The 15,869-nt window shown below is 37.7% G+C and overlaps 1 protein-coding gene across 3 annotated transcripts in view; it reads right to left on the reverse strand.

The window, feature by feature from the left end:
* The window catches only part of RAB3GAP1 (RAB3 GTPase activating protein catalytic subunit 1), a 125,326-nt gene that overhangs the window by 52,723 nt on the left and 56,734 nt on the right, over positions 1-15,869 (reverse strand). For all 3 annotated transcript variants that reach the window (XM_082659047.1, XM_082659046.1, XM_082659045.1), the window contains exons 6-7: positions 2,957-3,076; positions 1,896-2,061 (exon numbers count right to left, since the gene is read on the reverse strand). In XM_082659047.1, coding sequence (XP_082515173.1) covers positions 1,896-2,061; positions 2,957-3,076 — 286 coding nt within the window. The remainder of the gene's footprint in view (positions 1-1,895; positions 2,062-2,956; positions 3,077-15,869) is intronic.

The raw sequence follows: 15,869 nt of genomic DNA on the forward strand, positions 1-15,869 counted from the left end.
CAGATCAAGGTGGTCCCCAGTTTCAGTAAAGAGAAATTGAGTAACATAAAAGAGTGACAAAAAAGATCCATGAAAATAACGTTCACTAATGTTTTTTAAGAAGAGGAATAAAGCATTAATATTTGCATCTGACTAGAATTTGATCTAAAATAATTAAATATAATTGAAGACTTCTGGTGAGAACAAAGTAAAACTAATGGGGTAGAAATAACGCATACTTGACTTTTTCAAAAATTTCTCAAAGCAACACGTGTAGAATTAAGCAGTACTTAAAGCATTTCAGAGTCCAGAAAGGTTCTGAAAAAAAGTTACATACAGACATGGAACTTTCTAAAAGATATGCTTCTATGCTTTTTTTAATAGAGATAATCACAAGAAACAGCTAACAATAGTTATTTTGAGGAAAGGGACTAAGGGTATAGAGAAGTTTATACTTAAATTTCTTAACCCAGTATATGCAGACTTTTTAAAAAATATCAAACGGATTTATCTGGGTGGTGATAATCCTACCACCCTGCTATTTATGGCCTCAAAATTGAAAACATATTTTTTATGAAATTAAATTCTAATCCTAAATATCTTTCTACAAACAATGTATGTTAAAAAAGACATTTCAGCGTTTTTTCTCACATTTTTTTCCTTTTCAAAATTTGCAAACCTTCAGAAAGGTTGCAAAGCTAGCGTAATGAATACCGGTATGACTTTCACCAAGCTCACCAATTAACATTTTGATACACGCACATACTATCATATATTTACATAAATAATTTTTTTGGCTGAACCTCTGAAAGTAAGTTGTAGGCATCATGGCAATTCACCCCTAAATACTTAGCATGTAATTCTTATGAACAAGGGTTATCACACTCAAGAAGTTTAATATTGATACTATTTTCTAACATATAGTCCATATTAAAATTGTCCCAACTGTCCCAATTGCGTCCTCTGTGGCTATTTTGTTTTGATCAAGGATCATGCATGTTATGTTACTTCAGTCTCCTTTAGGCTAAACAGCTCCCAACCTTTGTTTTGCCTATCATGATACTGACATTTTTAAAGAGTCTGGGCTTTACTTTATAAAATATGGCTCATTTTGGAAATATGTGATTGTTTCCTCATGTTTCGATTTATGTTAAACATTTTTAGCAGGAATGCAACACAGATGATATATCCTATTCAATGTACCATACCAGGAGATATCTAATATCAGTTTGTTAATCAAGTTTGATCACTTTTAGTGTAACGGATGTCAACTTAATCACTCAAGGGAACTACTTCTCTAAGTGGAGAATCCCTTCCACCACTTACTTACCTTGTTTTGCTCTCTTTTCTAGAGGTATTCACAAATAGCTCCTCAATCTAGACCCTAATTCTTCCCCCAGAGTAGCACAGGCAAATCATCCATATCTCTGTGATAGTGTTTTTAAAAAACACCAAAGATATACGGAGCACATCCAATTCAGCCCTGCTGTTCTCAGTCATAGAATATAAGACTGATTAATCTTAAACATCAAATTAAATAGACCCTTGGGGGAAAAAAAGCAATTCAGAACCCAAAGAGTTCACATCTCAGTTACTCATAGTCAGAGCCCTGAACAAGCAACTATGCTGAAGCTCACTCATGTGGTGAAGTTGGCAACATTACTCATTAGAGGAAAAGGAGTATAAAGAGTTAATAACGTAGGGGATAAATGTTAACAAACTGAACAAACAAAATCAGAGCATTAGTACACTAAAAATCTAATTGGACTCTTTGTTGAAACAACACAGTAATTTATGTAGTCAATTACATCTTTCTTCTAAGTAATTACATTTCAACATTAGAAATATTTCTATGTAATCGATAAAATTACCAAATTACTGCTTTTATAAGACTGAAAATATCAATGCCAACTCACAATCTTTGATTTGAAGATATCCAGCAGACCTGATAAATGAGTGTACTGATTTGGCACTTTTCGAAGATGAACCATTTCAAAATCAGTTCGGACACCAGGACCCTGACATTCTCCCACATACGTTCTTCGCCATTTCTGATGAATTTGCACGAAGAGTGGCACCTGGCTATAGGGCATAATTAAAAAGGAATAGACTGTAAGTTCACTAAACACTGAATAACTCCTAAATCTCAAGTTTTTCCACTATTACATTATTTTAATCTCAACTATTTAAAAGCACTAAACAAGGAATACTCCACAGACTTATATTTAAAACAAAAACACTTAGTTCCTTTTCTCCTTACACTAATAAACTGAAGAAATTATCACTTAGTGGCACTTTGTAGTCAGAAAACTATTTTAAAATGGCTGAAAGTCATAAAAAAGCAGAATAAAAATTTTCTTGAATAAAAGTGATCCTATCATATGAGGCTTTCCAAGATCATAATAAAACTTGATTCACAGGTATTAAGCAATATAAATTAAACCCACACTAGTGGTGAATTATTTTGTACTTTATCATTTGAGGACATAGTTCTCCTCCTTATTCAAAGATTTCCATAACCGCAAATTAGCCTACTCACTAAAATCTATTTGTAATCTCAAAATCAATACTCGTAGCACTTTCAAAGCATTTGAAGACATGTGCAGAGAAACAAAAAATTTGAGTTACCTGAATGCATGTTCCTAGCTGAGGCTGAACAAGGCGATGCTCTGTCATCAAGTTTTAAAATTAGATTTTGCACCAAAATTTAAATAAACATTTGGAAGCAAAATACAAAAATATACCATTTATTCTCCATTTTAAATATTCATGTAATATTTCAGTAAGTTTCCCTTTAGAAATGCTTTCCCTAAAGGTTTTGTTGAGTTTGTCCTTATATACCTTATTCCGATATAATAATGTACAAGTACTAATCTTAATCATAATCAAAAACCTAACAGTAATCATTTTCCCTCATAAATTATAATTTAGAATAGTTCTTAAACTCATCTCAAGGTTTTTCGAAATGTCCACCTACCAGCCAGTGTTTCCCAAAGCAACAGACACAGAACTCAGAAGAAGGTTGCACTTAGATTCACTGAGAACAGCATCATTATTTGCGGCAGGGGCGATCACCACAAACTCTCGGAGTCCATACCTTAAAAAAAAAAAAAAAAAAAAAAGAATAACTGCCATTAAACAGGGGAAAATGTCAGAATACAAAAATTTATTATTTGAGAAACATGAAAAAATTTCCCTGAAGGAAATTAGGCTTGAACCACAGGTCTTTCTTTCTTTCTTAAATGGCAATTGAATCTATAACAACCTGTATTTCCTTCATTTGGTGAAAAATTTCCATCATTCATCTACTATTTTCTCTCTATTCTTTACAAATTAGGAGCAGTTTACTGAAATCACAAAGAAAAAACATTAAATAACAGGTTTGTCTTAAAAGTTAGCTTTCAAAAATAAAAGATGAAAGCCAGCACTGACATCTTGCGTTAATTAACAGATAACATTAAGTCCACTAATGTGGAAAGATAAAGTTTAATTGATTCTCTAAATGTCAGGAAAAGAATTATCAGCCATGATGTACTTGTGCTGAGAACACGGTTTACTCTAGTATTCTAATTAAGGAATTCTTATATTCTTTTACTCAATAACATATTAGATAGGAATCACAAAATTATCAGAAAATGGCTTATTCTTGCTACGGTATCCCACAGTAATGAAAACTTCTCATTTAGTTGACAAGTCCTTTAAAAACCACAGATTTGTAGCCAAAATTTACAAAAATGTTAAGGTCAAATTGGTGATCTTGCCTCCTGAAAATTCCTACCCTATTCACTCCCCAATGTATTTTTATTTAATAATATTTTTTAAATAAATTTATAAAAGGCATTACTCATTTGCCTAATTTATTTTAACTCTATGTAAACAGTTATGAATGCTTATTTTTATGAACATTCTCAAGAAATCCCCCAAAACAGCAATAAAAAAAAAAAGATTTAAAACATTTTAGGGCTTCCCTGGTGGCACAGTGGTTGAGATTCCGCCTGCCGATGCAGGGGACATAGGTTCATGCCCCGGTCTGGGAAGATCCCACATGCCGCGGAGCGGCTCGGCTCATGAGCCATGGCCGCTGAGCCTGCGCATCCGCAGCCTGTGATCCGCAACAGGAGAGGCCGCAACAGTGAGAGGCCCACGTACCACAAAAAAAAAAAAAAAATTTTAAAGTCCAACCCATAACCTGTTTACTGTTTAGATAACAAAAATTTCTTTCATCTTCTCACCTCACCTCCACCCTCCTACCCCTGAAATCAAAATTAGTTATGTAGAAGCAGCATCAAATACTGTAAAGAACCCAGAGCTGTGATTTTTAAGCTCTAAAGGTCTTTAAATACAGTTTTCTTCTTTCTTTTCTTAATGTCCTTGGAAGAAAGGAAACAAAACAATATTTTGCCTTGGTATCCCCAGGCACTAGAGTGAAACCACTGCCAACAGTTTCTTGGTCATTCTTCCAGAACTATTCCATCCATCCATTTACTCATCCTATCCTCAAAAAAGATTGCATTACATATACTTTTTGTACCTTCTTTTCAAAGGTTCATCTCCCCTACTGATCAGTACTTTGTTTCCATTACCTGGAATGTTTCCCCTACACTCAACTGCCATCACAGAATAGCAATGGATTCTTATTTTGAAGATTTATCTCAAATACCACCCCATTACCCGTGTTAAATATGCTCTCTTCTTGGATTTCGAATGTATTTTTTCTATTATCATTAAGAGATCAATATATACAAGTGGTTGACAGGTACATGAAAAGATGCTCAACATCACTAATCATCAGGGAAATGTAAATCAAAACCACAATGACAAATCGCCTTATACCTTTTAGAGTGGCTATCATCAAAAAGAAAAGAAAAACAAGCGGTTCCCTGGTGGCGCAGTGGTTAAGAATCCGCCTGCCAATGCAGGGGACATGGGTTCGAGCCCTGGTCTGGGAAGATCCCACATGCCGTGGAGCAACTAAGCCTGCGCGCCACAACTACTGAGCCTGCGCTCTACGGCCCATGAGCCACGATTACTGAGCCCACGTGCCACAACTACTGAAGCCCGCGAGCCTAGAGCCCATGCTCTGCAACAAGAGAAACCATCACAATGAGAAGCCCGCGCACCACAAAGAAGAGTAGCTCTCACTCGCCACAACTAGAGAAAGCCTGCAAGAGGCAACGAAGACCCAATGCAACCAAAAATAAATAAATAAAATTAAAAAAAAAGAAAAACAAGTACTGGCAAGGATATAAAAAAAAGGGAACCCTGGTGGGAATGTAAATTGGTGCAGCCAGCAGGAAAAACAGTATGGAGGTGCCTCCAAAAAATTTTTAAACAGAGCTACCATATGATCCAGCAATTCTATTTCTGGGTGTTTATCCAAAGAAAACAAAAACTAATTCAAAAAGATATATGCACCCCCATGTTCAATGCAGCATTATTTACAATAGCCAAGATATGGAAACAACTTAAGTATCCATTGATGGATGAATGGATTAAAAAAAGGTGGTATACATATACAATGGAATATTATTCTGTCATAGAAAAGGATGAAATCTTACCATTTGCAACAACATGGATGGACTTGAGGACATTATGCTAATTGAAATAAGTCAGACAGAGAAAGACAAAATAACATATGATTCTCACTTACATATGGAATCAAAAAAAAAACAAAACCAGAAAACAAACGAAAAAAACAAAAAAAACACCTAGGTCATAGATACAGACAACAGATTGTTGGCTCCCAGAGGTGGTGTGTCGGAGGTGCTCGAAATGGGTGAAAGGATCAAAAGGTACAAATTTCCAGTTATAAAGTAAGTCATGGCAATGTAATGTACAGCATGGTGACTACAGTTAATAATACTGTACTGCATATTTGCAAGTTGCTAAGAGAATAAATCTTAGATGTTCTCATCACAAGAAAAAAAATTGTAACTGTGTATGCTAACAGATAATAACAGGACTTACTATGGTGATCGTTTCACAATATATACAAATACCAAAGCATTATGTTGTACACCTGAAACTAATATAACATTATATATCAATTATACCTTACCAAAAAAAAAGGTTGTTTTTATGCACACTGGCTTTGTCAAGAAACCTGATTACACTTGCTAAGCCTCCTAGTGGCAGTAACGAGGAATTAATTTTTTTTTAAAGTTCAATATAAATCATTGATTTACTTTCCCTACTAGAACTACTTGAGCCTGAGATCATGCCTTCATCAAGTAAACAAACATTAGGTGGGAGCTTTAAAAAATGAGCAAAATCAACAAAACATTAAAAAATGGACAAACGGGGGCTTCCCTGGTGGCGCAGTGGTTGAGAGTCCGCCTGCCGATGCAGGGGACACAGGTTCGTGCCCCAGTCCGGGAAGATCCCACATGCCACTCAGTGGCTGGGCCCGTGAGCCATGGCTGCTGAGCCTGAGCATCCAGAGCCTGTGCTCCGCAACGGGAGAGGCCACAACAGTGAGAGGCCCGCGTACCGCAAAAAAAAAAAAAAAAAAAAAAAAGGACAAAGGATTTCAATATACATTACTCTGAAGAAGATATACAAATTGCAAATAAGCACATGAAAAGATGTAGCCAACATTACTAATTATTAGGGAAATGTAAATCAAAACCACAAGATACTACTTCACATCTATTAGAATGGCTATCATTAAAAAAGCAAAACAGGGCTTCCCTGGTGGCGCAGTGGTTGAGAGTCCGCCTGCCGATGCAGGGGACGTGGGTTCGTGCCCCGGTCCGGGAGGATCCCACATGCCGCGGAGCGGCTGGGCCCGTGAGCCATGGCCGCTGAGCCTGCGCGTACGGAGCCTGTGCTCCGCAACAGGAGAGGCCACAGCAGTGAGAGGCCCGCATACCACAAAAAAAAGCAAAACAACGCAGAAAACAAGTATTGACATGGATATGGAAAAATTAGAATGCTTGAGCATGACTGGTGGAAATGCTAAATGGTACAGCTGCTATGGAAAAGAACACAGTGGTTCTTCAAAAATTTAAAACACAGGATGACCAGCAATTCCACATCTGGGCCAATACCCAAAAGAATTAAAAGCATAGACTCAAAACAGATATTTGAACACCCATGTTCACAGCAGCATTATCCACAACAGTCAAAAGGTGGAAACAAACCAACTGTCAATTAACAGATGAATGGATAAACAAAATGTGGGACATACATACAATGAAATATTATTCATCCTTAAAAGGAAAGACATTCTACATACTACAACATAGATGAAATTTGAAGACATTATGTTAAGTGAAATAAGCCAGTCACAAAAGGATAAATATTTTATGATTCTACTTATATGAGGTACACAGAGTAGTCAAACTCATAGAGGCAGAAAGTAGAATGGTACTTAGCAGGGGCTAGGGTAGGAAGGAATGGGGAGTTATTGTTTAATGAATACAGAGTTTCAATATGGGAAAATGAAAAAGTTCCGAAGATGGACAGTGGTGACAGCTGCAAAAAATTTGAAAGTACTTAACGCCACTGAATGGTACACTTAAAAATGGTTAAAATGGTAAATTTTGTTGTGTGTCACCACAATAAAAAATTAATAAATAAGCAAAATTAATATATATTTCCAATAATGAGAAATATAAATGGCTAATAATTCTATTAAAAGATTTTCAACCTCAACAGTGACTAGGTAAATGAAACAAGATATCACAACCTAGGGGCTTCCCTGGTGGCGCAGTGGTTGAGAGTCTGCCTGCCAATGCAGGAGACACGGGTTCGAGCCCTGGTCTGGGAGGATCCCACATGCCGCGGAGCAACTGGGCCCGTGAGCCACAGCTACTGAGCCTGCGCGTCTGGAGCCTGTGCTCCGCAACAAGAGAGGCCACAACAGTGAGAGGCCCGCGCACCGCGATGAAGAGTGGTCCCCACTCACCACAACTAGAGAAAGCCCTCGCACAGAAACAAAGACCCAACACAGCAAAAAATAAATAAATAAATAAATAAATCACTTTAAAAAAAAGATATCACAACCTATTAAATCTGCAAAAAATATAAAACACTGATAAGATCCAGTGTTGGCAAGAGCTTGGGATATGCCACACAGGTGGTGGTATAAACTCTTAAAACATTTCCATAGGACAAAAAGGTAAAATTTATCAATATTTAAAATTCACAAAATTTGGGCTTCCCTGGTGGCACAGTGGTTGAGAGTCTGCCTGCCGATGCAGGGGACATGGGCTCATGCCCCGGTCTGGGAAGATCCCACATGCCACAGAGCGGCTGGGCCCGTGAGCCATGGCCGCTGAGCCTGCACGTCCGGAGCCTGTGCTCCGCAACGGGAGAGGCCACAGCAGTGAGAGGCCCGCGTACAGCCAAAAAAAAAAAAAAAAAAAAAAATCACAAAATTTGAATTATATCTCTCTATATCTATGCTACAAAAACATTCATACAAATGCACAAAGATATATGTACAATGAACTTCATTATAATAGTTTAATTGTGAAAAACCAGAAACAACTTTAAGCTCCTTCAACAGAGAAATGGGTAATTACAGTACCTCCCTATACTAGGAAAAATTTAACAGTCATTAAAAAAATAAGGTAAATCTGAACTTAATGATATAAGGCTATATGAAATGCTGAGAAAAAAGAAATATTTATCACAACAATACGTATAGTAAAATCCATATTAAAAAATTCCCCAATGCACAAAAATACATATACATATATCTCACATATTCATAAAAAGTATATGATGGATATAACACACATTTCACATGGTTTTGTGCTTGGTTATCCAAAATTAAGAAAGCATGAGATGTTTTAGCCCACATTTCTGTGTATGTGGAAAAGGGAAGGATGTGGAGGAGAGAGTGGGAAAAGTGAAGGGGGAATGTGATGTAAGATAATGAGTTTCATTAATAAATCTTTATATTTCCTACAATTTCTACTTTAGCGATTTAAATTTATTCAGACCTCAAATGCATCAACATAAAAAATAAAAATCCCACTATGGCAATACTTAATAATAGAGTTGTTTTATCTAACAAATTACATATGTATACTAAATACTAAGTTTAAATATAAATGAGCCTTAGCATCACATCCTCCAATTGAGAAAGATAGGACAATCTACCACTCTTTTGTCTCTTTTGAGATGGCTTTTTCTTTCTTGCTTGCTACAATTTTAAAATCCTTACATGTATTACTTTAGAAAGAAATATATTCAGAGCCTCTTCAAACAGTATAAAGAATATATGCATAAAATAATGGATCACCAAAAACGGTGGTGGTAAACAATGACAAAACCATTTCTTTGACATATTTAAATCCCTAGCATCTACAAAAGTAACTTAGAGGGGCTTCCCTGGTGGCACAGTCGTTGAGAGTCCGCCTGCTGATGCAGGGGACATGGGTTCGTGACGCGGTCCGGGAAGATCCCACGTGCCGCGGAGCGGCTGGGCCCGTGAGCCGTGGCCGCTGAGCCTGCTCGCCCAGAGCCTGTGCTCCGCAACAGGAGAGGCCACAGCGGTGAGAGGCCCGCGTACCGCAAAAAAAAAAAAAAAAAAAAAGTGAGAAAATGGAAGTATTCAATAAACAACTGCTTTTTTTCAATGTTCTCCCCCAATGATCCTTTAATATTGCATTCTGTATCTTTAATTTATAATCTACTATAACCTAGCAGGACCCTCTGGGCCCTTCCTGGAACAGGACTCCCACCCATGTCCTCTGCCTACCTTCTGTCTGTAGAAAAACTTTAGTCAAAGAATAAACTTAATCAGAGAAGTGAGAAAATGCAGAAAGAAAAACAGTCAAGCAAGACAAAATAGTAATAGTTTAGCCATAAACAAAGTCAAGGACCTTTAATTCCTCAAGGGAGGAGGAATTAAATATTCTGAGCCACATCCTTTGAGCTGTTTTGAAGTTACTGAAACCCCCACCAGGTGGGAGAAGTTAACTGTCTGTGGCCATGTAGGGCCCAGACTGGTTGGAAGCAGAAGGTTGATGATGCTGACTTCCAATTACCTCACTACCAACCCATCAGAAGAATGTCCACAAGCTGATCACACACCCCACAAACCACCCCCTCCCTCACCCCGTCTTTATAAACCTTTCCTTGAAAGCCTTCGGGTCTTTTAAGCACTGGCTGCCCTGGACTCCTTGCTTGGCTCCCTGCAATAAATGCTGCACTTTCCTTCACCACAACCCAGTGCCAGTAGACTGGCTTGCCTGCACACAGGCAAATGGACCCAAGTCTGGTTCAGTAACACTGCTAGGTTATTAATTTTGGTAAAATCTAGCAATTTTATACAACATAGCTCCATTTCTTCCCCTTTGTGCAATATTGTCATATATATTATGGATACATGTTACAAACCCAACAATACAGTGCTATAATTATTGCTTAAGCAAACTTATGTTTTAAAAAAATAGGAGAATATATCTTTTGTATTTATTAGGGAATTTCCAATGCTCTTCATTTCTTCCTGTGGATACGCGTTACTGCTTTCTTTAATACTGCCAGTAAGGCAGGTGAGCCTACAATGAATTCTCTCAGGCTTTGTTTATATGACAATGTTGTTATTTCACATTTTATTTTTTTTTAATAAATTTATTTATTTATTTTTGGCTGTGTTGGGTCCTCGTTGTACACTGCACGTGGGCTCTCTCTAGTTGTGGTGAGCAGAGGCCACTCTTCATTGCAGTGTGTAGGCTTCTCATTGCAGTGGCTTCTCTTGTTGTGGAGCACAGGCTCCAGAAACACAGGCTTCAGTAGTTATGGCATACAGGCTCAGTAGTTGTGGCTCACGGGCTTAGCTGCTCCTGGCATGTGGGATCCTCCCGGACCAGGGATGGAACCCGTGTCCCCTGCATTGGCAGGTGGATTCTCAACCACTGCACCACCAGGGAAGCCCCCTCACCTTTATTTTTGAAAGTTAGTTTTGGTGGCTATAGAATTCCTGGTTGATAGTTTTTTCTGTTTCAGCACTCTGAATATGTCACTGTACTGCCCTCTGACTCCCACTGCTTTTAATGAGAAGTCAGCAAGCAGTATTGTCCTCTTGTACATGATGAGTCATTTTTCCCTTGCTGTTTTTGATTCTCTTTGTCTTTGGGTTTCAGCAAGTTGACTAGAATGTATCTAGGTGTGGTTCTCTTTTGTGTTTATCCTACTTGGAGTTCACTGAGATTCTAGGGTCCCTGAGGAATTTTTTTTTTTTTTCTCCATCATACCTGGGAAGTTTTCAGCCATTATTTCTGAAATAATATTTTCTGCCCTTTTCTTTCTCTTCATCTGGGATTCCCATTACAGTATACTTTGGAACAATGATACTGACCCATGCATCTCTAAAGTTCTGTTCATCTTTCTCTAATTTTTTCTTTTATTCTTTGGATTGGATAATTTCTATTAATCTTTCAAATCTACCAACTCTTTATTCTGCTATCTCAGATCTGCTTTTGAGCATATCTGGTCAAAGTTTATTTCAGCTATCCTTTACAACTCTAGGAATTTCCATTTAGTTCTTTATTATAATTTCTATTTATTGAGGCTTCCTATTTGACTCATTGTTAGTCTATTTTTAATTCTTTCGATACAGTTCCTTTAATTCTTTGAACACACTTATAAGTGCTTTGAAGTTATTGCTGCATCCAACCTCTGGACCCAATAAAGAGTCCATTTCTACCGACTGTTTTTTTCTACTTACACGTGTCACACTTCCCTGTGTGACCTTGCAAATCTATTAATTTGTGGTTGAAAATTACATTTAGATAACATATTGTAGTAAAATCAGGTCCTGTTTAACTTTCTGCTGGTTGTTAGTTTCTTTTTTGTTTGTTTGTATTTAGTAAATTGCAGACTACAACTGTGCAATCTGTATTCCCCAAAGTATTGTTACTTATGTCTCTATTCAGTAATCTTATTTTTTAGCCTGGCTCCCTAGGGGCTACCCCTTGTCTGTATAGCTTAGTGGCAAATCAGTAATTTGGGCACAGATTGTGCTCAAATAGCTGAGCCCATAACGCTTTCCTTCTGCTGACTGATCTGTGTGTCCAGGTTGGGGAATGCATACAAAGTTGCAACCAGTTCTCAAGTTAGGGCTCTCTTGGGTCTTCCACGCACACATGTAGTTTCCCTATCACACAGGGATGTGTACAGAGTGTATCCAGCTCTACTATGGCTTTCATACAGGATCTCCCTGTTACATTTCTGAATAATCCACCACTGGCTTTGGACTAGGTGTGGAACCTTGACCTAGCAAAGGTACAGGGTTTCCCCATCCATTCTCAATTGAGTCTGCTACTTTTAGTAGGCAAAGCCACAGGCTTTTGCCCTCCACCCAGAATCAAATCTGCCCATCTGGCAATAGAGCTTATGGTTTTCATGGCCAACCTAGACTGGAAAGCTACAGTTCTCATCAACACAGACTGGGGAGAAGAGGGGGAGGTGACAGAAACAGCAACGGGCAAAAGGGCCAGAGGTTCCCTCTACTCTTACCTAAGCTCTAGCAGTTGTTCAAGAATAAATGCTCCTAAATTTATTTGCCTCTAGTGCCTTGAAATGGTTGTTTTGATTATTTTTTTTCCAGTTTCATACTTTTTTTTCACACTTTTTTTTTCCAGAGAGGAATTGACAATTCTTCATGTCACAGTTACCAGAAGTCCTCTAAACGTTTGCTTCTGAAAGAATAAGAACATTTTACAGGTCCTTAGGGCTAAATACCATTCTTTCAAAACTATCAGGTTCTTTTACACGTATCTCTTTCTAGGACTAGAAAAAAAATACATTAAAATCACAAATATGAATCTTTTTTTAAAAAGCTATCGTAATTATTCAACTACACAGCTGACAAGATTTCTTATGGACTGCTGCTTACACTGTTGCTGTTTCTTTGTGGTGACCAATGAAGTGTGATTGAAGGTGAAAGCCCAAAGACCAGTCTAGACAAAGGCAAAATCAGAGACAAAAATCTGTCCTCAGTTAAATCTAGCTGTACTTTCAGTGTATTTTTCTAATCTCAGTAAAGTCTCTTCAGGCATATAACATTTATGCTCTCACTTTCTGTATTATTTTCATATAGCTGCTATAACAAATTACCACCAACTTGGCAGCTTAGAAAAACACAAATTTATTATTTTTCAGTTCTATAAGTTAGAAGTCTGACGCAAGTCTCACCAGGCTAAGTCAAGGTGTCAGCAAGGCTATATTCCTTCTGGAGACTCTAAGGGAGAATCCATTCCTTGCCTTTCCCAGTTTCTAGGGGCTACCTTCATTCCTTGGCTCATGACCTTCTTCCATCTTCAAATCCAGGAACAGCAGGCCAAGTTATTCTCACATCACAACACTCTGACACTGACTATCTTCTGCCTCTTTTTTCTACTTTTAAGAACTTTTGTGATTATACTCAGCCCACCCAGATAACACAGGAAAAATCTCCCCATCTTAAAATCAGCTGATTAGCAACCCTAATTCCATCTGTTCTCTTGATTCCTTCTTGCCACATAACCTATACTCACATGTTCTAGGATGTGGACATCTTTAGGAGGTACAGAGGTTCATTATCCTGGCCACCACACCCTCTGCTCAAGAAGTATCTCATAAATTTACCTTTGGACATAAATGTCTGCTAAGGCTAATGTCTGTGTCATTTCTAGGGCTAATTTTCTTTTAATAAGTAACAAATAATGAAGGGAATAAATCTCTAACGATGATTTCAGCATCAGGCCATTAGAAGGTATTTAAAGGATAGGTTATATAAGGAGGCAGAGAGAATCAGCCAACAGATCACATCATTAAGAACAGTTACCTTGCCTAGACTATAAAACTTGATCGTGAAACTGTAAACAAGCCTTTGTGTCCCTGTTTTTTGAAGCAAGAGGCTTTTGCTTTAGTCTCCCAGACCTCCCCTGAATCTCAAAAGGCTGGCTCAAGAGTTAATTATTAGGAAATGTAAGCATGTAGAGACAAAGCAAAGATGTTGGGCCAAGAAACTGGTAACAATTTAGACTATAAATCAGCCATATAGCAGAGTCACTGAACTCCCAGTTCCCTGAAAGATATAAAGGTCTCACACACATTCCTAACTTGTTTTTACAGAAACCAGATCCCCACCAGATGAAAACTGCCGACCCCAAGCACGAAGACCCCAAACTGGTTGGAGCCAGAAGACTGATGATGTGTGAAACTTCACCTTGATGCCAACCAGTCCAAGAACAGAGCACAAGCTGATCATGGACCATGCGGTGCCTTGGAAAAGCCATCGCAGAGTTGGGTCTTTTGAGCATGAGCTGCCCGTTCTCCTTGCTTGGTACATTGCAATAAATGATGCACTTTACTTCACCACAACGCGGTTTTAGTTGATTGGCTGTGCTGTGCAGACCCAAGTCCAGGTTCAGCAGCAATCATGCCCACGTATCTTCTTGAGACCAGTTTTATAAAATATCCTTTAAAAAGTTAAACAGGCTTAAAACTAATCTGGCATGTGCCTGATATAAAAACTGAAACTAGGATATATCAAAATAGGTGTAGATTGATAAACTTAAACCATCAAAATTCAGCATTTGACATAAATGTTCTATTTTCTAAAGATTAATAGAATCTTTAATAGATTAATAGAATTTTGATTAATCATATGTTAAGTTTTTCTCATTCTGACAGGGTCAGTCTTTACTAACTGTATTATGTATGGTATAAATATTTTGCATAATACCTCAAATTTTCAGTGTCTGCTTTATTAACTTTAGTTCAATTAAAAGAATGAAATATTTATAGGTGAAAACTTCTGTGTATCTTATTCTTCAGTTGCTAAGAACCATGGTGATTAATTTGTATCCTTGAAAATTTTAAGAATTTTTATTTTTAACAATTATAATTTTAAAATTCTGTAAAAAAAACATAAGTATGCAAACATTATGAAATCTCCTTAAGATGCCCAGTTCACCTTAGGCTCCAAATACACAGACACCACCTCATCTTTTGCCATTCTCCACACTCAGCTGCCATACTCCAGGCTTACCAAACTACTCACAGGTTTCAAGTTCATTTAGGCATCATCACGTCTACTGATGCTCTTCTTCGGCCTTGAATACCTTTTCATCTAACTTCACCTGGCTTATTCTCACTTGCCTTGCAGGATTCAGGTAAGGCATCACCTCTTCTGGAAACATTTTCCTGACTTGATCTGTCTAGAAAGGCAGTATCTCCTATGAGTTTGCATCAAGCCCTGTGCTGCCCTCCATGAGAGCACTTACCAACAGTGTTGCCATTTGTTCCCTTGTCTCTATCCCTCTTCTAATCCCAAAGCTCACTGAGGCAGGGACCACATTTTATCTTTCATATTCCAGTACCTGGCTCACAGTAAGTGTTTAAAAAGAATGTTTGCTGAGTAAAAGAAAACACACATACTTTTAATATGTCTAATTTTCAAATAGTTCTCAAAAGATGGTTGTTGGTCTTCTAACCTTTAAGAAAAATCAAATTTAAAAAATGGAAGTGATACAGCAGATTGACATGACACAGGTCCTCCTTCCCCCCAAACACACCAAAATACCTAATAAGACATGATGATGTTTTTGAAATACACAGCTGAACTTGAAAGAATAAAGAGGCGATTCCTGAGTCACAGAAACAAAGAGGGAACTGAATGGCAGAAGTAAGCATGCAAAGGTGACTCTGAAGAAAACCAGGGCATTATCAACTCTGGATATAGGCCCTAACAGCTAGGGACTAGGGATTGGGATTTTACAGGATAAGCCTTTCAGATGCTAAAAGCCTATTAGTACGGCTCACAAAGCTGTCTGCAAAACTGAAGGTGCTTCGATAGACTAGACAGAGAGTGATGGAAGAAAAGTCTGTTTATGTCTGAGAATACCACATATTTAGCTTAGCTAAATTCACATAAATAATATGAATTA

The sequence above is a fragment of the Grampus griseus genome (genome assembly GCF_964374135.1).
Source record: "Grampus griseus genome assembly, chromosome: 7".
Classification (NCBI taxonomy): domain Eukaryota; kingdom Metazoa; phylum Chordata; class Mammalia; order Artiodactyla; family Delphinidae; genus Grampus; species Grampus griseus.